Source organism: Aspergillus mulundensis (genome assembly GCF_003369625.1).
Source record: "Aspergillus mulundensis strain DSM 5745 chromosome Unknown scaffold_2, whole genome shotgun sequence".
Lineage (NCBI taxonomy): Eukaryota > Fungi > Ascomycota > Eurotiomycetes > Eurotiales > Aspergillaceae > Aspergillus > Aspergillus mulundensis.
Genome location: NW_020797890.1, coordinates 792,825 through 815,053, shown reverse-complemented (window position 1 = coordinate 815,053; position 22,229 = coordinate 792,825). Strand labels below are relative to the sequence as shown.

The 22,229-nt window shown below is 51.9% G+C and overlaps 10 protein-coding genes across 10 annotated transcripts; 2 read left to right on the top strand and 8 right to left on the bottom strand.

The window, feature by feature from the left end:
* Positions 1-118: 118 nt before the first annotated feature.
* Positions 119-1,623, bottom strand: DSM5745_02948 (glycoside hydrolase family 18 protein; the record flags this gene model as incomplete). The annotated part of the gene is made up of 7 exons (XM_026744964.1): positions 119-783; positions 830-887; positions 938-987; positions 1,037-1,066; positions 1,116-1,369; positions 1,423-1,523; positions 1,585-1,623. The coding sequence occupies 7 exons, from the start codon at positions 1,621-1,623 to the stop codon at positions 119-121; spliced, it is 1,197 nt and encodes a 398-aa protein (XP_026605830.1).
* Positions 1,624-3,731: 2,108 nt separating this feature from the next.
* DSM5745_02947 (uncharacterized protein) lies at positions 3,732-4,429 on the bottom strand (the record flags this gene model as incomplete). Its single annotated transcript, XM_026744963.1, has 4 exons — positions 3,732-3,860; positions 3,908-4,073; positions 4,127-4,361; positions 4,417-4,429. 4 exons carry the CDS (start codon positions 4,427-4,429, stop codon positions 3,732-3,734), a joined length of 543 nt encoding a protein of 180 aa, XP_026605829.1.
* Positions 4,430-5,787: 1,358 nt separating this feature from the next.
* prs2 (proteasome core particle subunit alpha 1) lies at positions 5,788-6,812 on the bottom strand (the record flags this gene model as incomplete). The annotated part of the gene is made up of 5 exons (XM_026744962.1): positions 5,788-6,174; positions 6,222-6,434; positions 6,490-6,584; positions 6,672-6,725; positions 6,806-6,812. The coding sequence occupies 5 exons, from the start codon at positions 6,810-6,812 to the stop codon at positions 5,788-5,790; spliced, it is 756 nt and encodes a 251-aa protein (XP_026605828.1).
* A 475-nt stretch (positions 6,813-7,287) lies between these two features.
* Positions 7,288-8,493, bottom strand: DSM5745_02945 (WKF domain-containing protein; the record flags this gene model as incomplete). The annotated part of the gene is made up of 1 exon (XM_026744961.1): positions 7,288-8,493. One exon carries the CDS (start codon positions 8,491-8,493, stop codon positions 7,288-7,290), a length of 1,206 nt encoding a protein of 401 aa, XP_026605827.1.
* A 402-nt stretch (positions 8,494-8,895) lies between these two features.
* Positions 8,896-11,933, bottom strand: DSM5745_02944 (tubulin gamma complex associated family protein; the record flags this gene model as incomplete). The annotated part of the gene is made up of 2 exons (XM_026744960.1): positions 8,896-10,673; positions 10,721-11,933. The coding sequence occupies 2 exons, from the start codon at positions 11,931-11,933 to the stop codon at positions 8,896-8,898; spliced, it is 2,991 nt and encodes a 996-aa protein (XP_026605826.1).
* A 788-nt stretch (positions 11,934-12,721) lies between these two features.
* On the bottom strand, positions 12,722-13,957 carry DSM5745_02943 (uncharacterized protein; the record flags this gene model as incomplete). Its single annotated transcript, XM_026744959.1, has 1 exon — positions 12,722-13,957. The coding sequence occupies one exon, from the start codon at positions 13,955-13,957 to the stop codon at positions 12,722-12,724; it is 1,236 nt and encodes a 411-aa protein (XP_026605825.1).
* Positions 13,958-15,072: 1,115 nt separating this feature from the next.
* DSM5745_02942 (putative nucleolin protein Nsr1) lies at positions 15,073-16,626 on the bottom strand (the record flags this gene model as incomplete). The annotated part of the gene is made up of 1 exon (XM_026744958.1): positions 15,073-16,626. The coding sequence occupies one exon, from the start codon at positions 16,624-16,626 to the stop codon at positions 15,073-15,075; it is 1,554 nt and encodes a 517-aa protein (XP_026605824.1).
* An 834-nt stretch (positions 16,627-17,460) lies between these two features.
* On the top strand, positions 17,461-19,320 carry DSM5745_02941 (dolichyl-P-Glc:Man(9)GlcNAc(2)-PP-dolichol alpha-1,3-glucosyltransferase ALG6; the record flags this gene model as incomplete). The annotated part of the gene is made up of 3 exons (XM_026744957.1): positions 17,461-17,698; positions 17,746-17,908; positions 17,955-19,320. The coding sequence occupies 3 exons, from the start codon at positions 17,461-17,463 to the stop codon at positions 19,318-19,320; spliced, it is 1,767 nt and encodes a 588-aa protein (XP_026605823.1).
* A 394-nt stretch (positions 19,321-19,714) lies between these two features.
* On the bottom strand, positions 19,715-20,067 carry DSM5745_02940 (copper metallochaperone COX17; the record flags this gene model as incomplete). The annotated part of the gene is made up of 3 exons (XM_026744956.1): positions 19,715-19,855; positions 19,903-19,961; positions 20,040-20,067. The coding sequence occupies 3 exons, from the start codon at positions 20,065-20,067 to the stop codon at positions 19,715-19,717; spliced, it is 228 nt and encodes a 75-aa protein (XP_026605822.1).
* Positions 20,068-20,481: 414 nt separating this feature from the next.
* DSM5745_02939 (GTPase-activating protein RNA1) lies at positions 20,482-21,729 on the top strand (the record flags this gene model as incomplete). Its single annotated transcript, XM_026744955.1, has 1 exon — positions 20,482-21,729. One exon carries the CDS (start codon positions 20,482-20,484, stop codon positions 21,727-21,729), a length of 1,248 nt encoding a protein of 415 aa, XP_026605821.1.
* Between the last annotated feature and the right edge of the window lie 500 nt (positions 21,730-22,229).

The window sequence follows — 22,229 nt, the reverse complement described above, 5'->3', positions numbered from 1 at the left end:
CAAACTGATCTAGCCGGGTATCTACCGGTATACTAGTAGTGATAGTAATATGTACACATAGCGAGCGTATAAACTTGGTGTGGCAAATCAACGCAGGAAACAACTCTCTCGTCCTACCTTAAGACGACGGGTAACCAGCCTTGAGGTTGTCGTACTTGCTGTCGGGGTAATCGATGGCGTTCTGCGTGCGGTCCAGATTGTTAACGCCTCCAACGTCTTCAACAAAGGTGCCGATCAGGCTGCCGTCACCCTTGTTCGCGGTCTTGCCGCCCTTGTCAGCACTGGTCTCCCACCACATAGCACCGCCGAGCTTGCGACTCTGAATGTAGGCGGCCTTCAGGTCGGCTGCGGCGACAGTATCGTACGAGACCATTTCGCGAGAAGAAGGATCGTACGACCACGATGCACCAATGTTGGTGTCCAGCTGCTCGGTGGCTCCAGGTCTGGGCAGCGCCTTGTAGTCATACACTCCTTGCTCCCAGGTTCCCTGGCCAATACCCGAGTAGGGTTTGCCGGGTCCATCGGTGTTCTCAAACGCACGGCCATAAATCGGCATGCCCAAGACGATCTTGTTCGATGGGACGCCACCCGCATCGATGTAGTGGTTGACAGCTTGAACCGTGTTGAACGGGGTGGATGCAGGGTTGCTGGTGGAGGGGTTAAGGTTCGCCTGGTGGCCTGCGGTCTGATCCCAGCTACCGGCGTAATCGTACGCCATGAGGTTGTAAAAGTCCAGGTACGGGGTCATCTCCTGCAGTCGGAGTTTGTTGTAGTTGGTCGGGCCTGAAGATGGTCAGGTCTGTATATATCTTCGAGTCAAAATACTTACCGGCCGGGACAGCAACGGTAAGTTGGAACTTCCGAGAACCTTGAACGGCATTCAAAGCCTGCACGAATTAGCACAAATATAGCATATATGGTATTTTGATGTACTCACTTCACGGCATCTACGGAGAAGATCAACGTAGTTCTGCGCCTGTTGATCGTCTATGCTCCGTTAGCATCCATCAGACTATTTAGAGGCCACGCAGCTTACCCTGGGGATATTCCCAATCAATATCAATGCCTAGTCCCAGTTAGCAGTCATCCTGCACCACCTTCTTAAGCCAACGCACCATCAAAGCCAAGGTCAGTAATGAGCTTAGTCGCAGTCTTCGCAAAGTTGTCCCTGTTCGCAGCGGTACCAGCGCCGTTGGTGAAGTTGGGAGAATAGGTCCAACCTCCGATAGAGAGGAGAACTTTGAGCTGTCTGTTCTGGCGCTTCACCAAGCCGAGCTGCTTGGCGCAGCCATAGACGTTGTTTCCGGTGTCATTCCACGAATCAGTGGGGTAGTGCTTCTCAACATCAGACCAGGTGTCAGAGAGGTAGCTGTGGGTTCATGTCAGCTCGAGCCACCGAGAAGATTCAATTGGCGTGCTTACACTTCACCAGTCTCGGGACGGACATTGGCGAACGCGTAGAGAACATGGGTCAGTTTCTGCGCGGGCAGATCCTGGGGGTTGTAGTTGCGGCCGTAAATGGCCTGTTGATCGTTAGCCACGTGGTATAAATATTGTTACGTAGGAAAGGTGAAAGATACGTACCCAATTGACAAAATAACCAACGGTTCTATATCCAGACATGTTGGACGATGACAAGTTATTCGAAAATTCTGGAGTGCTGTAATGTATGCCAAAGTAAGAGGTGTTACTTCCAAAGTAATGAAGGTAAAGAGTGACAAGTAAGACGGGGAGAGAGACAAGATATAGAGCTCGAGAAAAGACCATATGGAGCCAATAAATTTAAATGCCCAACAGAAACAAAGAGAATAAATACTGGAGCCTGCTTCGTACCTGCCTTAAACCAAGAATAGCCGTGACTTTCCAACAACTACAAATGTACCTGAGACCGAGTGCCTTATACTTCAGGTACCAAAATGGCGTATGTGGCTAGCTGGCGGGGAACAAATGAGGCGGTGCAAATAGGGCTGGCTGTGGCTGTGACGGTGACTTGCTTGGACTTGCTTATTCAGCAGAATGGAGAATGGAGCAGAGATGGAGAACACAACTCAGCCTGACAACGCAGCTATATTTATACCTTTTCCACACAGTGTCGAGCAAGATCAACCTGGCAGAAAAATGCGTGAAAAACCTACACGAGCCAACACGGGACCTGGACTTTCGTCATGATCGTGCTGTCTGACCTTCATTCCTATGTATGCTTTTTAACGGCGGGGATTTGTCCGAGTGTGCCTGCAGGGCAGTCCATGCTGCCATCCGACCAACATCCCCTACCCGGGCCAATCAGATTAGCTAAAACCGATAAATGCAAGCAGGGACTCCTCGCGGAGGAACAGGGATTCGATCTTCGAACCATCAAGCATGGCCTGTCTGGTGAGTCGTCACGAGATGGCCGCAAACCGAACTCTGGCATTGGCATGGAAGCCACTGTAGGACAAACATCCCCGATGGGAAAATGGGGATTCTTCTCCATCGCACATCAGCCTCTCAGACAGCGAGCGTGAGGTTATCGTAGGTCTGCTGGGAAAAGGTTGTCTCCGGCTCGAGTCGCCTTGGTGTCTTTCACATGATGGATTGCTGGGTGAGGCTACTGGCGGCGCAAGCAGTCGAACGACCCGACATCATGGGAACGCATGGATCTGGGGTTGCAGTGTCAGCTCAAAGCTATGAGTATGACCGTGGGTAGTATTGACTTCGATCATCTTGGTGACGATCAGATTATAGCCCCGGGTTTTAAGTATTAAATAACGGGCCTGCGCACTGATGCAAGTCTTGGTTGGAGTCGGCAACGAATCCTAGAGCCACATGATGTTAGCAAACTCTCTGCCATCAACTCTGATAATCCTCCTAAAGTCTAAACTAAAAGTAAGTATGCTGTCTGTTGATGACTTGATGTATTGGAGCGGAGTATCTCTTAGCCTGCAAGCAAGTCCTCAGCTGAACTCCCCACTATCACATCTCCACCGCAACATCCACATCACATCACTGAACTACTGCAGGGGCCCCGTCGTCATCGACAACACTCAAACTGTGATTGAGATATCAACGGAGAAGTCCGAAGTGATTGTCGGTCGGATGGAGTTAAGAAAAGATTTTCTCTCCACCTCTGGACGACTCCACCGGCGCGTGTTGACCTCAGCTGATGATGGTTCATTGCTGCCGTCCGATGCCACTGTATATCTGCTGCTACGGCAAACTGTCTACCGATGGTCAAAGACTGACAGAGTAGCGGTCAACGCCCAGAGGTTGATGCCTAAGAAGGAACCAAAGGTTGGAAAAAGAAGGGAAGTAAGTCAGTAACTGCCCAATGCCTATACCTGGCTGAAACAGAATACCCGAGACATCACGCAAATTATATGAAACCTTTGAGGGAAACCGGACACAAAATTGTAATATGCAAAAGATACAGGACAAAGAGAAACAGGCATAAACTGCCTTGATAGCCAGGCAAAGTCGAACAATGAAGTAAATTGACATTTAAAGGGATATCACCGCCATCATACTAAAGAACAAGGGACAGGAAAAGTGACCAGAACTCATCCTGAGTCGGAGTCAAAAGAGGCTGATGAAGCGACCTGCGCTATGATAACTGGAACAGGCATGCATGCCAAGTAAGTCAAAAAACCGCGAAAGAGTGTCGTAAAGTCAGTGCATCATGCTATGCATATATCCGTTTATTTTCTTTTGGTAAAAAACAGAGCCTGTTTCAGACTCTGGGCAGTGGTCTGCACTCAAGGATGAGATCGGATCCAGGAAAGGATCGCATCCAATGATGGATCTTCCGCAAGCCAGTGACCAGCTCTTGCGTCAGCGGCTCGGAGATCCGCAACCACATGCTGGTTTGAGATTTGTGCTAGTTCCTGCCTACTATCAGCGATGTCACTAGAGGATTGCGGGGATGACAAACCTGGCGCAAAGTGTTGCTGACAGCTTTCATCGGACTGGCGTGCTGGGGACCCGGCCTCTGTCCGCGTAGGATGCGATCTCGATGAATGATCCAACGCTTGGCTGCCGCTGCTCGAAGGTAGATCCGATGGGCCTGGAACCGGCGGGCACTACCGTCAAGGATGACCCTGGTGGTTGTCAGAACTATATATACATGACGCGATATGGCTGAAGGTGTTACCTTCGCAACTGAGCCTTTTCAGCCTCATCGCTCGAAACGTTTGCCGGCGGCGGACTAGGGCTATAACTCGAAGCCATCAAGGCATTCGCAGCAGCAAGGCACTCCTTCAGTACCCTGTACCCTTCTTCTGCCTGATCCGCCGGAGGTATCGAGACATTGAGCTGGTTGATATGCACCAGCAGAGTGCGGTAATCGTTCATGAGTTCGGCTACCCTCAGAGCGCGTGCTTGGTTGACTGGTATGCGTCAGTCTTTTCTATCTCTACACTGGGAAGGAGAGACATTGCTTACGTCCGTCGGCCATTTTTACCTCCTCTATATCACTTGTTGTCTGAATAATGATGTAATGCAGGAATCACCAAGAAGAGCACAGAGAGACAGCACAGCGCAATGATTAAGGAAAGAAGAGAAGGGAAGAGAACAGTGAGTCGCCAGGCTCAATTGAGTGAGTGCATGCTTCTGGATCCGTCCCATGGTTGAGGGCGAGATATCCTTTTAAGCTTAATCCTCAACGGCAGCACAACCCATTCTGCTGGAGACTGTAGAGCATTGCAAGAGTAGGAGCATTGCTAGATGTGGCTGGCTGCGCCAATGGCTTGCTGATGCTAGCAGTCCAAGAGACATCCCAGCTGGAAAGCCGCCAGACCTGGTGGATCTATAGCGAACGGACCAGGAGACGTGGGAACCATGTGCTGCTTCGTCCCAAATGGAATTGAGCTAAGGCCATGCCAACGGATTTGGGGCGCGAACCTACGTAGTTGTGGCTAGTGACGGTGCAGAGATGACTCGGCGCTGCGGGATGATGTCGCTGGAGAAGAACCACCCAGGAGCACGGAGTTGCTGCAGGGGGTATCAAAAAGAGAACTGGTAACGCATTGGCCGATGTGATACGCCGGATCTCGATGGATAGCGAGGGTTTATTCGCTGGTATGACATCGCAGGAACACCGGAATAGTTCAGAACAAGAGCTTAAACTGGGTCTAGACGATCAGGCCAGCTGGGGTCGTCGTTTCGTATCGGCGGTTTGCCACATGCTGTCAAGAACCAGGAAAGCATAATTAGAATATGGATCGAAGCGACGAGCGTGCATTGGACGGTTGGACAAAAGCATTTCTGGAAGGGCAGCCGAAGCGAAGGCACGAACGGGGAGAGAACCCACTGGCGGAGCTCAGCCACAGTCCATGCAGTCAACGCCAGCTGAACAAGGAACCAGATGCAGCCTAAGGCTCGCTCTTCTGATTGATCCCTTTGTTCATAAACCCACTCCTATCCCGTCTTGATGGTCGATGCGTTATTCGGTGGCAATTTTCAACAATTTACCTGGCATACCGACATACTCCGGAGTCCGTTGTGCCATCGTCAGATCTGAGAGCGATTATGGGGTCGGCAGCTGCGCCCCGCCCAAGGTGACAGCTCGGGCTCGCGTCCGTCCGACTTGCAGAAGCCTTGGGCCTGTAGAATTGTATATCCAAGCTTCCAAACATCAGTCCTTTCTGACATGCTGATGCCCGGCTCTTCCAACTCCTATCGCCACCAGCTTCGAGAGAGAGAATCTGACTACGACGAGAAAAAGCAAGAGAAACTACGCATCGGACGAAGCCCGTATTTGTCTCAATTCGTCTTGATATCGTTTGCATCTCCCAGCATCATCCAGCTCACAGATTAGTCCTTCTCGGCAATGGCCTGCAGCCGTTCGTCAATCTCCTCCTCTGTCAGTGCCCGAAAGTTTGGATCTGTGCCTTCCTTGCCGTCTGCTCGAGGAGCACCGACGATGCCAATCTCCAATTCGTGCTTCTTGAAATCCACGCTCAGCACACTGCTCAATGCCGTAATCCCCAGCTCGACAACCTCCTCCCAGCTGCCCTCTGCGTAATCCTTGTTCTTCAGCTTCTTCTCCATGTGGTTGAGCGCCTCCTGCTGTTTCGGGCCCGCGGCAGTGGCCTTGTATCCAGCATAGTAACCGGCAGGGTCACACTTGTAGAGTTGTGGTCCCTTCTCCAAGTCGACAGAGACCAGGGTAATCGCAACACCGAGCGGGCGCATGTAAGCCTGTGAGGTGTTAGTTGCTGAACCATCACAGATCGCAAGTGACTGACTCTTTGTGTGTAAACCTGGTTGATATTGGCTAAACGCTTGGCAAGAACGTCGCATGGCATCTCGTAACCATACTTGTATCGGAACTCGGCAGCCTCACCACGAGCACGGTCAACGTAAGCTCTTGCATCAGCAATAGACCCGGTCATCACACAGCCGACCGAAGGAGAGAGCCTGAAGATATGCGTGACGGACGAAGGGTCGATCAGTTTATCCTAGACATCCGTCAGACCGGCCTCGGTGTATATCGGAGTTGCTCAGGTGACGTACGGCAACTTTCTTCTGGGACAACACAACGGCACAATTCTTCCCCCTAACACCTATCGAGGTGATGTTTGCGGCGGTGATGGCTTTGAACGCATACTCTAGGTTGAGATACACATGTCAGCGGAGGCCTCAAGTCGAGCTGGCAAGGGCGGATTGGTATCTGGGGAGGTATCTGGAGTGCGTACCGACTTGGTAGAGACGACCCTGGTCCGAGAAGATGGTAATGTGTCTATCGTAACCTGCTCCTGTTTAGCGTCCGGCCATCAGTCCGCTCACTGATGAAGTCATGGCGGTCTGTCGTGAGGCTCGATGAACATACCAGACATGATTGTGGTGGTTCAAATTCGCACTTTGCAAGAGAAAGGATCGTGTGTAGATAGCAGAGAAAGAGTGAGCAATAGATGCGATGTGGAGAGGGGAATGGAGGATGGAAAGCGGCTGGAACAGAGGACGCGTGCTAGAGGAAGCCTGCTGGCTGAAGCTCAAGCTTCTGGCCCGACATAAGCTCCCGTCACCGCCTTCTCTCTACCTCCATCTACTGTGCACATTTACAGCCCGAGCGTATTCAGGGGAGACTTTTTTGATCGATAATTACTTGTATCGTTATATATATCGTCTATTATATGCATCCCATAACAAACATATACGCCAGAGCCGGTGGTGCTGAAACGCCGTAATGAGGATATCAGAACTTTTGACACTCAAGAGCCAGAACGAGTGGTGACCTATCAGTAGGATGCGGTGGCAGAGACATAACAGGAATAAGGCAACCAGGATGAAGGCGAAGATGATCACGAGCTATCAGTCGCTGTCGCTGCTCGAATCCGACGAAGAGCTGCTTGAAATGTCCACGACGGCGGTCCGGCTCTTCTTCTTCTTCTTCCTAGCGGGCTGTTTCTTCACGGGTTGAGGCTCCTCCTTCTTCTTATCGTCATCGTTGTCGCTGTCGCTCTCACTACTACTCGAAATCTCGACGACGGCAGTTCGGTTCTTCTTCTTCTTCGCGGGCTGGGGGGCGGCAATCTTGCCCTTCTGCGGCGGTGCCTTCAGATTCGACATGGTAAAGACCCTTCCATCCACCGCAAAGTATACGATCTCAGCACGTCGCCTTTTTTGGAACCTCTTCAACACCTCCTCGTTCAATTGCTCAAACGCCTCGCCGAGATCCTCCGTCAGTTCACCAGCGGTCAACTTCGTTCGGAAAGCGTAGATAGCCTTCCTGTAGTTCACCGTCGGCGACTCCGCCTGGTCGTCTGACGGCTTCTCGGTCAGGTCCATATTGGTCTCCTTGATCTCCTCGACATCCGTCTTGATAGCAGCTTGAGCTACCTCTCGTAACCGCTGCTTCGCGGCCTCACCTCTCAGCCCCTGCAGGTATGAAAGTAAAGCAGCCTCATAAGTAGCCGGAATTTGCTCCAGTGACAGAATATGCTTGAAGAGCTGAATCTCGCGGATCTTCTGGAATTTCCACGATGACCGGTCATTGTGATATTGATCGAGATAGCCAAGCACTGGGGCCTCGCCAGATTTCTGCTTTGTCGCTGTATCCGTAACATCTTCAGTCTTCTTCTTGCTCTTCTCCTTCTTTTTCTTTTTCTTCTCCCTTTTGCCTGCATCCGCATTCTCGTCGTCGGCTTCTGCCTCCTCATCTCCCTCCACAGGCGATGGAGACGGAGACTTGACCTGTGTCTCCGCGGAGAACGCAACCCTCTTAGACTTCTTCGCCTTGCGCTCGCTCTCATCTTCTTTATTCTCTTCACTCACAGCCTCCTTCTCGCCATCCTCTTCGACAAGCCTGCGCTTCTTGCTCTTCTTCTGCTTCTTTTCGCTAGCGGCATCGCCATTCTCGACAGCATTTTCCTTATTCTCGTCTTCTTGCTGCATATCGGCCGTCTTCATGGCGACATCGACATCGGTATCAACACTGGGTTCGACGTCTTTGCTGCGCTTGGACTTGGAGCTCTTGGAGCTCGGCCGCTTCGACCGTGATTTTTTCTCTTCGGCCATTGAGGCGGGAGTAAGGGTGTGCTGGTGGCCACTGGCGGGAAAAGTCGAATCGCGCGAATGTACAGTTCGATCTTTCGGGGTTTAAGAGCAACGTAGACGAAATATGGGGTGTGGTTGCGGCTGTTGAAGTTGTCAAGAAATTATCTTGAGGCCATGAGAAATTTCCACGTGATTAGATATCGATAACCATGATAAGCCGATCGACGGACTATACTAGGGAGAACAAGAAAGACTCTCCTATAGGTTTCATTTACTGGAAAGGGCGTATCTAGAAGAATGGATAGATCGTACAATCATGACTTGACATATTATATCACTAATTCGCTTCCATGACTCCAGTCAAAACCACAAAATCATAGCTTGATCCTCGTTATGCTTCAAAAAATATACATCGGCGTGGTGCTATTGTCCGTTCGAACTTGCATCTTTCTTCTCTTTTCGTATCTGGGCTTGAGCCTCTGATCCAGATGACGGCGCAGCTCTCCGCCTTGCCCGTTCTCGTTCTTTATCTCGAGAGATAGTTGTTGCTCTTCGCCTGCGGACCGGTTCATAGACTTCGTTGAAGTTCATAACCACGGCTAAGAACCGCATGTCAACATCAGGTTGATAGGACAGATCGCCAAGAAGGGTATTCAGGCGGGAGCGGAATTCCAGAGAGAGGTCGCGGAGGCGAGAACGGAGAGATGGAAGCATGTGGTCGTCTGCGGAGAGGTCGTGGTTGGCAAGCGAAGATGGTGTAGCGACCCCGTCGGCTCCAGATCCGACGTTGGGCGTTAAGGAGAATGACGAGGATGCCGACGCAAGTTTCTGTGCCTGGCTATGTCGGGAGGAAAGAATGTCTCGCTCTGAGATGCCCCACTGACCTTGAGCTGTGCGTGTCTCGATCTTTGCGCTTAGCTCCTGTCGACGGGTGAATTCTGCGACGGAAAACGAGTACAATCCGTCAACTGCGTCCTTGTAAGCTAGCATTATTTTTAAGATGTGATGCAGTTGGGCTAGGAAGCCTTCTTCTGGCTTGCCAGCGGCCTTTGACGAGGTTGAGGAGCCTAGGAGGCCCTTGTGTGTGATAGAATTGAGGTATTTGGTGTGAGCTTCAATCAAATCATCGAGCGTACATCCTGGCTTAGAAATGGACGCTTGTAATTGATCCCAACTAGACTCGATGACCTCGAAGAGGATATAGTATTGAAGTTGGCAAACAAAATGAATCATTTCTGCAATGACGCATCGTGCACGCTTCCAGTCAGCGCCGACTTTGTCATCAACACTGCCTAGGACGCCTCTGGCGCCCGTCATGCACCGTCTCCATGTGCTGCCCAAAGAGAACTCGACGCGCTTCACGCGCCAGAGGAAGTTGAAGACCTTGAGATACTGCGTAGAGCCCCACGGTGTAATCACTACATCCACGGGTGCGTCGATTTTATACTCCAAGGTGAAACAGTCCCATCCAATCTCGCCATGGCTGAGCTCCAGCATACGTGCGTCCAGACGTCGAAGAACATCTTGGGAGTCGTATTGTGCGTTGGACGCACGAATAGCATGCTCCAATTGAGCGGTCAGCGTATGACGGTATTGTGAGTTAGCAGGACGGTCGAGGTTCGATGCCAGTGATTCCATCAGTAAAGCGATGAAGTCGCCTTGTCCCAGCAGCAAATATTTCTTTAGCGCATGGAGGTGATCAAACAGCTTGAACTTGTCATCCATGAGGTGAATCAGCCTCGCCATTGTAGTTTTGTAGGCTTCATCAATTGAGGTTTCAAGACTGGCTGTGTCCCCATAACGCAGCTCCTTGGACGCTTCCTTGGAGTACGCCTCCACCCACCCGGAATCGCCGCAGCCGTATCGGATGAAGTTCAAAGACTTTCCAATGAGGAATACCTTTTTAGCGAAATCTTTGGTGATTATTGAGGGCACCATGTCATCTTCAAGCTTGTATTTATCCTCCCAAACACTAGTTGCAATGCGGCGTGGATCTGTGCTTGGCCTGAATTCTGGCTCGACAACGCAGAATTCTTTATAAGGATCTGACAGCTCGCCGTCGTAGATCCAGAGCCGCAGCATGTTGTAGAACGGTCTTGTTACGTGCGCGAGGAGCTTCTCTGCAAAGTTACACACGAAGGGATCTCCATGTGATGTGGAAAAGCCATGGATCAGAGAAATCAATTGGCCCCCTTTCTTGTCTATGAAGCATTAGAGAATTGTATGACATGAAACGGAGCGCACTTACTCTTAGCCTCCTCAACGATCAGACTCATGAGACGCAACGCCATTGTCGCATCTCTCGTCCAGATAACACACCTTTTTAAAGTCACCCCACTTTTAGGAACGCCCAATTCTTGAGGCGCAGCCAGTGCCCTGCGAATCTCGCCTTCAAGCGTAGCTACCAGCCCTAGATACGAACGGAGCTCATTCGCAAGAGCTGCCCGCAGGCTCTGACTGATGAGACCCCCTTCACTGCCCTCAACAAATGTAGAAAGACCCCGATATAGCAAGCACGGCTCGGCTAACGTATTTAGAATTGATACCATAGGAATTGGTAATGTCGGAGGTAATTTGAGCGTAGAAGTTGACATGAATTGTAGATCGTTCGACGACAGACCCTGTAGGTTGAATGGGAGATCACGCAAAAGCCCTGATTCAACAGGGCGTGATTTTCCCTCATCCATTCCCGGCTCTTGAAGGTATTCCGCTACACGAGGATCTCCACCGGCAGACTCGTGTTGACGGCTCATGCGCAGTCGCTCGGGCGCAGCTCCATGCTCTGCGTCTCGTTCCCTTTCCAAGTCTTGTCGTCGCAACGAAGTCTTCCTTTCAGGGCGTGCAGCCATCTGAGATGCTGATGAGCTAACAGCTGGTCCATCATCCTCCGAACTCGCCGCCATTCCGCTCCCTGTCCTTTGATCCTTTGCCAGCATTCTTTGTAACTTGGCTGGATCCATCAATGGGCTCCGCGGCCTCTCATCCTCATATGCAAGGCCCTCGGAGGCTTCCGGTTTGGATAACCGATAGAGCAAGTATAGTATACCCCATTTTTGCGATAGCACAGGCTGGGTCAAGAGACGCGAGTATAGATTCGAGAATTGGACCGCCTTGTCAGGGCTCGCATTGTCGCGTAGTAGTTTTCGTTTAATGAGGTCCGACGCGTTGTTAATACTCTCTGCACCCGTAGCACCTGCTAAGCTCCCTCGGCGGCCAATGCCTAGATTCCCGGACGGTGATGCTGGGTTGTCCGCGGAGTTCGTGTGGGTATCAAGAACACGCCACGCATGCTCGAGAAAATCATGATGGCGCTGCTCTTCTGCGGCGGCTAGGGCTTCTTCGGCGTCTCCGGCGTATTCGTCCCTAAACGCAGACAGAGATAACGGGGGAGTGAGAGCGTCGACGAGCTGCGAAAGGGCGTCGTCGATGCGACGTGGACGAGCAGGTTGTCGCGTCGACATTGTTGGTTCCACTCCCCCAAATTCAGCAATTACAACAATCTCACAAAAATTCCCAAGAGCCAAAAGCGGCTGGGTGCTTTTCTGCTACTTCCGCCGAGTAGCGCTTCGTCGACGACGCGACGTGGACGCGGTGCTTCAGGGCGCAACGGGAGGCGAAAAGATCCAATTTGCAGGCGAGCTTGGGCATTTGCCAGGATCCACGAGATTCATGCCCGAGATAAAACAACACTACCTCCAAGGCGCAATCACAATGCGCGCGATATGGTAGAAGTCGGCAGGGAATGAAATTGTTTGGCCAGTTTGGAGTGTTTTGATGGTTTGATAGCTCGCTGCCAAGCCTTAGGTACGGAACTATGAGTACTCTGTGAATACATGAGATGGAGGGGCCTATACCTGAAGATAGAAAAAACCACTAATGAAGCTATTATATTGCTCAAATTTGTTATTACGTGAAACATGGAGGGGATGGGTATAGCCTGCAAATAACATGTCAGGAACCAATGAAAAAACATGCACCTAAACTCCTGCACAACGGAATGATCGACATAGAGAGTCGATATGACTCTACCAGAGACTTTTGCTTCTGGCGGTCCGAGACATGACCCCAAAGGCGTGCCCAAGAGACATTAAGCAAATCCAAATAGAACGAACAAATCGGAAAAAAAGGTATAAATAACCAGGTTGGGGAATCCTCATCAATCATAGTTCATCATCAACGTCGTTGTCGGCATCTTATCCTTAATCGTGAGCATATGCGTTCCTTGGGAGCGAGCCACGTTATCGCCCATTCAAGCAACTACTCCGGACACAGTTGACCCAGGACTCCATCGAAAACGCTTCAACCCGCCTCGGACCGCCTCCTGGCCACAAGTTGCTGATACTCTGCTGCCCGGCACGCCGGCATCTCCCAGAACGGATCCCATACCAGTGCTTGCCTCCAATCTCCCAACTTCCCGACCAAGCACATATCCAGCAGAGAAACTGATCGCGGAGAATAGCACAACAACGCCTGCACTTATAACCCACGTCATCACTGCGGACGACGACTCTGTAGCTCCTGAGCGTCGGCTCTTTTTGGTGGCAGACTGACCGGACCCGCGGTCCTTCGAAGTGCTTGTCCGCCGCTTTGCCCGAGTAGAAGAAGACTCCCGCGGCGAGTATTGGGGCAACTGCTTAGGCCGTTGTGAACGCGGCGAAGTGGGCATTTCCATGTCTGATGATGCGTCTTCTTCGTTGGCTTCTTCGTCCATAGCCACAGCTTCTGACACCAACCGGAATGATGCTGGCTGTGTTCTCGAAGTCCCGATTGGCGCAGGTTGCGACTCAGACTTTGGAAGTCCTCGTGCTGCAGCTGCACAAGAAAGCAAAGTCGAAAGGCTCGCACGGAGCGCGGCATCATGATCTGCGTGATAGGACGGCGAAATAATGTTGTAAGGACCGTGCTGTTGGCTTGAAGCCCGCTGGGACGAGCGAACGCTGGCTTGAGAGTTTCTTCGTATGGCTGTCCGTCCGCTTGAGGCCGATACGTCGCTGATAGGCCGTGACCGGCGGGTATCGGTAGGTCCAGTCCAGGATGGTTCTCCAGAGACTGGGGGATGCGAGAAGACGTTGGGTTGAGGCACGAATGGAGACGAGCTTATACGCATACCGAGCGCTGTTGAACTATCATCTTCGTCACTTGAAGGAACCGCATGTTCAGCACGAGGCAAGGAGGGTCCGATGCGAGGTGGACGAGCAATATCTTCATTTGAACTCGACAGAACGCGGTCGGATTCACTTTCACTTTCTTCATATTCATCCTGACTGCTGCTGGGCTCATGGGACGAATACTCGACCTGCGCTGCGGTAACGGCTGCTAGGCGTTGCAGACGTCGTCGGCGGTTTCGGCGGTGATACCCGTCAGGCTGGACGCGGAGGCCGGTAGTGATTATGTCATCGGCAGTTGCTACTGAAGACAGCGACGAGGAGGATGGCTGAGAGGAAACTTCGATCCAAGAGTCTATATAATACTGCAGTGAGTACATGGTGAATGATGTGTTAGGTAGCGCAACTAGTTATGGGGTAAAGACATAGAGACAGAAAAGCAGGATGCAAGATTCTGATGGTTATGATTTCAGAGACCTCACCTTCTGATCTCAAGGCTGCGCCTGAACGTGACTGAAGCGTATCCCGCGTCACTCGGCCGGCAGTAGTCCTGGGCTCATCCTGCACCTGACGACCTAGAAGGTCATAGTGATTCGGCTGCATCGCTGTAGGTCTGGTCAGCGAGAAGAGGGGTAATGGAGTATGAAGGTTATTGAAGGATGAAAAGAAGATACCTTGAGTGAGGGAGGGGAATAAGACCTCGACTGACAGTCAGGCCACAAGGGGGAAGAAAGGGCCGATTATACCTGCGGTCAAGCGGACTCAAGCCAGACAATGTGGTGGGGTTCGTGGAGAAAGCGACCCAGACTTTGAATGATCGCCCGAGATATCGCAACCGAACAAAGCGCTTTGCAGAGCTACTCAGTAGAAACGGAGCCTCTGGAGCAAGTTGAGTATGGGAGGCAAGCTGGAGGAAGCCTGGCTGCTGATGTCGCAAGTCTGTAGCGCTGGATGGGGGTGAGAAATCATCGGATCGATGACAGGCTTGACAGCTGACTTGTCCTCAACCACCTGCTTGCATGAGTGATCGACACACAGCCAGTGAAGGACTGCCTGGCCTGGACAAAAGCACGCCACTCACGAGTTAAGAAGCAGAAGTAGATTATGCGCAAGATAGATGCTCCACGGCGGGGTTCTTGAGAGGGTAGAGGGAGAGTAGAGTACAGATGAGCAGATCAGATAAGTTCCGGTGGGGAATCGCGGACCGTCAGGCGCCAACTATGTACCTAAGAAAAGCACGCCAAGACCCTGCCGGATCCGAAGTCAATAGACACAGGGCCTCACCCAAGATTTGACGTAAACTTAACATGCCTAGTCAAACAGATTACAGGTGGAACATACACTGAAGAAAAGAAACTCATGGTATTATGCATTGAGGTCTATCTCATGAAACCGTTAAAACCGAAAACAAAGAACTTTTCCCGAATTACCCTAGCAATGTTACCGCGAGAGCCTTGAAATACAAACCAACCAATATGCAGAAAAGGTATCAGATCTAGAAGGTCATCTTGGTACCCTTGAACTCAGGGATACCACCACGGGCACGGTTGGGGGGACCGCCAGCACCACCGCCGCGTCCGCCAAAGCCTCCACGGCCTCCACGACCGCCACCACGAGGACCGCCACGTCCACGGCCACCGAAACCGCCACGGCCACCGCCACGGCCACCACCGCCGCCTCCGTTGTTCTGGCGGGGAGTGCTGAAGTCCAGACGGATGGGACGGCCGTCAATCTCGGCACCCTGAAGTTCGTTGTAGGCGTTGCGGGCCTCATCGACGGACGAGTACTGGACGTAACCGAATCCCTTGGGGCGGCCGGATTCCATGTCGGTGGGCAGACGGATACCCAGGACGGTTCCCTGGGGACCGAAGACTTCATGAACGGAGTCTTCGTTGGCGCTGAAAGGCAGGTTGCCAACGAAGAGGGTGTCGCTCTCGGGGCTGGCCTGGTCACCGAAGGAGCGGGCACGGGTCTGAGCGCGCTCCTTGAAGCCGCCCTGGTCCTTGTTGGCGGGGCGAACGGTGGCGTAGTCGAGGTTAATCTTGCGGCCGTCGATTTCGTGTTCCTTCATGGCCTCGTAGGCCTTGGCAGCATCAGCGGCATCGGTGAACTCGACGTAACCGAATCCGCGAGAGCGACCAGTCTCGCGCTCAGTCATGATACGGGCGGACAGCTCACCGAACTGTTCGAACTCTTGCTGGAGCCACTCCTCGGTGACGTTCCAGGAGAGGTTGCCGACAAACAGGTTAGCAGAAGCACCCTCCTCAGTCTTGGACTTCTTGGAAGCGGCCTCGGGCTCTTCCTCGGCCTTGCGCTTCTTGGATTCGGCGGGCTTGTCGCTATCCTCGGACTCGGACTCGGAGCTGTCGGAGTCAGAAGAGCCCTCGGAGCTGTCAGAGTCGGAGCCAGACTCCTCCTTGGAGGCCTTGGTGTCGGCCTTCTTAGCCTTGGCGGGGGCTTCATCCTCGCTCTCGGAGGAGTCGGACTCATCGCTGTCGCTCGACTCAGCAGCGGCAGCCTTAGGGGTCTCCTCCTCATCCTCAGAAGACTCATTGTCAGAGTCAGAGGACTCGGACTCGCTGGACTCGGCCTTCTTGGCGGCCTTGGGCTCAGCCTTGGCCTTCTTAGCAGGCTTCTCCTCCTCACTCTCGCTCTCACTCTCGCTGCTGGAGGCATCCTTCATCTCCTCGTCGCTGTCGCTGGAGTCGGACTCGGACTCGGAAGACGATTCAGCCTTCTTGGTCACCTTCTTGTTGTCCTTCTTCACCTCCTTCTTGGCCGGCTTCTCATCCTCGCTGGAGCTGGAGCTGGAAGACTCAGACTCGGATTCAGATTCAGACTCGGAGCTGCTGCTAGGAGTAGGCTCCTTCTTCTTGCCCTTGGACTTCTTCTCCTTGGAAGCGATCTCTTGGGCGACCTTCTTGCTCTTGGCCTTGGGAGACTGGGAAGCCTTGGTGACTCCAGCATCCTTGACCTTGCTCAAGGCCTTGTCGGCGAGCTTTCCGGCGGTCTCGGCGCCCTTCTTGACAACGGACTTAGACTTGGACATGTTGACTGCAAGGGAAACGAGGGTTAGCAGGACGGACGTGACAGTGGCGTGTTTAAGGAACGGGGCCTACCTGATAAAGTAATATGAGATGAAAAGGTCAAAAGTGCGGCAAACCCTCTGATCCCTCAAACACCCGATTTGAAGATCCCACAGTATTTGATATTCAGAAGTGTTCAAGCACGACTGAAAGTAAACCTCAAGAAGAAGAGATTTACGCGGACGCCCACAAGTAACCCACAACGGACAATGTTCAAGCCCACAGAAACGGACACGAGATATGCAACGGTCTAGAAGATGGTAAAATCCCACAAATAGATGCTACAGCCCACAGCCCTCAGTGTAGAAGCCCACAAACAAGGTCTCTGTTGAAGTGTATCTGGTAAAGATACAGCTTGCGCTCCCACGTCAGTAGAAGTAGAATAAGGCAGGGAAAGTCAAATCGAAGTGATATACCAAAAGAATATTATTCTTTGGTGAGATAGTAAAAGAGTTTGGTAGGAGATGAAGAAGGGAAGAAAAATTTCGGAAGCTTCGAGGAACAGCAGCTCTGATAAGAGAAAAAAAAATGGAAGGCTAGCAGAAATCTTCCCACCGCCTGCTCCAGTTGATCTAGCCTAGGAACTACGCCGAGGAAAAGTGGGGACCTCGGAGCGGGTACTTTTGACCAACAATGATAACTCATCTCCGTGAGAACTCCAGTTGTTAATTGTCAACGTCTACGCTGTCCCTCCCCTGAGTTCCGAACTTCCGACCTCATTCATTCTCGCCTCTTTGTTTCTGCTTCACAACATTCTCACACGGCCAATGGAAGATCATTGATCCTCCACCTGCAACATGGCGCCTCCGAACCCTTCCTATCGCCCGCGCAAGAAGAGAAAGTCTGCCGCACTGTTTGCCGGCTCGAACAATCCACTCACCATGGACGCTGGGGAGGGTAGATCTGCGCCTGCGTTTCCCTTAGTTTCCTTTCTCTGGGGAGCTCGGGCTGGTGTCTCCCAATGGCTTGTCCTCCCTCTTGTTCTGATGACAGTCGGCCTATTTCGCTGGGCTGTAAGCCTGTGGGGTTATTCAGGTATGCTGCGAGTTGTTGAGGTCGTATCAAGCGCTAATCAATCAAAGGCTGCAAGACTCCTCCGATGTACGGTGATTTTGAAGCGCAGCGTCACTGGATGGAAATTACCACCAACCTGCCGCTGTCGAAATGGTATACGTATGATCTGCAGTACTGGGGACTCGATTACCCGCCATTGACGGCATACCATAGTTGGCTGTTAGGAAAAATGTACGTCCAACTTTACCTTTTGCAGATTTGATCTGATATCAAGCAGTGGCTCCTTTTTTGATACCACATGGTTCGCCCTGGATGACTCCCGCGGCCTTGAGGATCCTTTATTGAAAGTCTTCATGCGCGCGACAGTGATAGTCTCCGAGTACCTCGTCTATATTCCGGCGATTATCACTTTCTTGCGGCGTTACACTCGGATGCAAGCCGTACCCGTATGGTCGTCTTCAATCGCACTCGTTGCCATTCTCCTACAGCCAGCAACTATACTTATTGATCACGGCCACTTCCAATACAATACCGTGATGCTGGGCTTATTTGTTGCGTCCTTGGATGCTATAATGGCAGGCCGCATGCTCTGGGCGTGTACCTTCTTTGTTGGGGCTCTAGGGTTCAAACAGATGGCTCTATATTATGCACCGGTCATGTTTGCATTCCTCCTCGGGATTTGCGTCTTTCCACGGATTCGACTTGTCCGACTCCTCTGCATAGCGCTGGTCACCATTGCCGCTTTTGCTATCCTCCTTCTACCGTTGTTACTGGGAGCTACCGCAACCGAAAAGCAGTCAACCCCGGAGCCACCTCTGCTTCAGATTTTTCCCGTCAAGCTGGACCACGAGTCATCATTATACCTGGTTCTCTTCCAACTAGCGCAGATAATCCACCGCGTTTTCCCGTTCTCGCGGGGTCTTTTCGAGGATAAGGTGGCAAATGCCTGGTGCGCCATTCACACTTTCTACAAACTCCACCGTTACGAGCCCGATCTGTTGAAGCGTGTGTCGCTTGGCGCTACACTGGCATCGATTTTGATACCGTGCATTATCATATTTCGTCACCCGCGCGCTTCAATTCTGCTCCCTGCCTTTGCTACCGTTGGCTGGGGCTTCTTCCTCTTCTCTTTCCAGGTTCATGAAAAGAGCGTGTTGTTGCCATTGCTTCCCATGACATTGCTTATTGCTGGTGATGGAGGTCTCAACAAAGATACCCGGTCATGGGTGGGTTGGGCAAATGTCCTTGGGTCTTGGACTCTATACCCACTCCTCAAGCGTGATGGTTTGCGGGTGCCATACTTTGTGGTCACGTACCTCTGGGCCTATTTGTTAGGCCTTCCCCCAACCTCATGGCTGATCTATCGCCACCAGAAGCCGTCCGGAGAGACCGAAGCACATACCGAACCTCATGGTCTTACCAAACTCATACACTCTTTGTTTTACCTTGCTATGATAGGTTGGCATGTGCTGGAGGCTTTCGTTCCTCCTCCGCCGGACAAGCCAGATCTCTGGGTTGTTCTCAACGTTCTCATCGGCGCCGGTGGCTTTGGGCTCGCGTATCTTTGGTGCTTGTGGAAGTTGATCAGCCAATCCCGCCGGATGGATTTCAAAGTGGAGGACACTAGGAAAAAGAACCAGTGAAGCGTGGCCGGACACGTATAGAACCAAATGTATATACTTTCGAACGATGATACCCCATTTGTCAAGCCTAAAAACACCTAATCATCGGCATTCTGGACCGTCTGCAATCCCGCCCCACCCAGCCGCACACAATTTACACGCTACGTCCACTACCGTAGACATGAGCAGAGGTAAGAGAAGGAGATTATTGCTACCAAAACCATGAGATGCAAATAATGTACAATAAACCCAGATAGACCCATGACCGTAACACCGAGCTGATGCCGCAGAGGCATACCTCCATTCTATCACATGTCGAAGGTATCCTCGCAACTTTGTAATATACAACGGCCGCGTACTATTTCACACTGCACATTGAGCACACGAAGATCGTCTACTAATGCGCAAGGCGCAATTAGACCTTGAAGCCGAACCCAGCCATGCAGGCCTTGTACTGCTCGATCGTGGACTTGCATTCCTGCGCTGGGTCATCGGATTTGGAGAAGAGCATGCAATCGTCTCGGGCGGTCTTTTCGGTCTTGCATACGCAGCATGGCTGGAATGGCGTTAGTTGAGATCGATACATCACCGTGCTATACGGACCTTGGGCTTTTCTGCCGGGGCTTCGGCCGCGACGGGAATGGGAGTCTTTTCAGCGGAACCTAAGATCAGACCATTAGAGGATTGTCTGTTTGAAGTGCATCGATATGGGATGGGTGTCGCAGGAAGACCCGGCTTACCGCTGGATGAACCGAAGAGCCACGACATGATGCAGGAATTTCTTGGAAGGCAATGTATAGCGAGCGAAGAAGGTCAGAAGGGATTCACTGATGTTTTGCAGGCGCTGCAGCTGTTCTTGAACTGCTTAATAATAATGCGAGCAGCTTAGATGCGCCGGGCGGAAACAGCGGAAGTGGCCTGAATTGTCAGCCGGAGCGGCGATCCATGGATCGGGGTTCTCCTTATTGACTTTATTTTTCGATTTCCGATTGTTGCTGTGGCCTCCGACTGTCTTTCCCCTCCATCAACAAGCCTTCCTCACACACACACTCCCTTAAAATCTGCTCGTTTGGCTTGTTTATTTTGGTATTCTAATATTCATACTCCAGGACACCCTCTTTCTTTTTCTTCCACCTGTTACTTTTGCGATCTACCATTTCTACTCTTGTGATTTACCCCACCATGGCCCCTCCAAAGATCTTCTCTCTCGAGGGCAAGGGTCTGAAGTTGGACTCAGCTGCGGACATCGAGGCCCATATCAAGCCACTCCTCGAAAGCACCGACTACACCGAAATTCGTCTTGGAGGAAACACTTTGGGGGTTCCCGCGTCCGAACGTCTCGCCGCCGTCCTTTCCACGCAAAAGAGCCTCGAAGTGGCCGAGCTTGCGGACATCTTCACCTCACGTCTACTCAGCGAAATTCCTGACGCCCTTACTTTTCTCCTCAATGCGCTTCTCGAAATCTCGACTCTCCACACCATCAATCTTTCCGACAATGCTTTCGGTGCCAACACTCAAAAGCCCCTCGTCGACTTCCTTTCTCGCCACACCCCTCTCCGCCACCTGATCCTGAACAACAACGGTATGGGACCTGAGGCTGGGTCGAACATCGCCAAGGCTCTTACTGAGCTTGCAGAGCGCAAGGAAGAGGCGCGCAAGGACGGCAAGGAAGTTCCTCTGCTGGAGAGCATCGTGTGCGGACGCAACCGTTTGGAAAATGGCAGTATGGCTGCTTGGGCGCACGCCTACAAAGCCCATGCGGCCGGTATGCGGTCCGTCAAGATGACTCAGAATGGAATTCGTCAGGAAGGTATCTCTCACCTGCTAAAGGAAGGTCTCCGTCACGCCAGTGCTCTCGAGGTTCTCGATCTGCAGGACAACACCTTCACTGTTACGGGATCTACTGCCCTTGCTGGTGTGGTCGGTGGATGGCCTTCTCTCCGCGAACTCGGTGTCGGCGACTGCTTGCTCTCCGCTCGCGGAGGCGTCAAGGTCGCTCAAGCCCTTGCCGTGGGTAAGAATGAAAAGGTTGAAACTTTGCGCCTCCAGTACAATGATATCTCAGCGGAGGGTATCAAGCAATTCTTGCACGCTGCCAAGACCGCACTTCCAGCGCTGCGCCGTATTGAGCTGAACGGAAACAAGTTCCAGGAGGACGACAACAGCGTGACCGAATTCAGCGAGCTCCTAGAGTCCCGAAAGGAGGAGCATGGCAAGGATGATGACCCTGAGGATATGTGGGGACTCGACGAGCTTGATGAGCTTGAGAGCGAAGAGGAAGAGGAGGAGGAGGAGGAAGAAGAGGAAGAAGAAGAAGTGGCCGAGAGGGTTGTCAAGGACGCTGAGGCTGCAGAGAATGAAAAGGTTGCTCAGAAGCAGGACAACGAAGTCGACAATCTCGCGGAGGCTCTGGGCAAGACCGGCATCTAAACGCATGGCCGCAAAGATCGCTGCTCATCGCACAAAACCCCGCCCTTTCCACCCTACTCCCAAGTACGATGGTGTCAACCTCATAATTAGAGGTGAACCCTGGATGGCAACTTGGGCAATTCAGTCACAGCTTGCCTGTATTTGGCCACAGGACCCGCTGAAGCCCCCGCCACTATATCCCCGTTGAACCCCTGTTTTAAGAGTACTCAAGAAAGCACACTCACTCTGTGTGCTTTTATTACTCTACTTTGCCTTGCCGCGAAGCCCTGAACAGCCCCATACTTCCGTTTTTCTTTGTAAAATGGAAGGATACATAGTCAGTCTACCTTCAAACTTCCCTTCTACCTGTGCCCCTACACAGCATGTCATTAGCCCCAAGTTATGTATATAAATGAGAGAAAGACAATAAAATCAAGCATTGTGCATAGAACAAGTGAATTGTCTACTGGTGCTATTCCCGGATAGGCAGTCCGGGGCTTGGCATTGACGGAGCTCTTCTT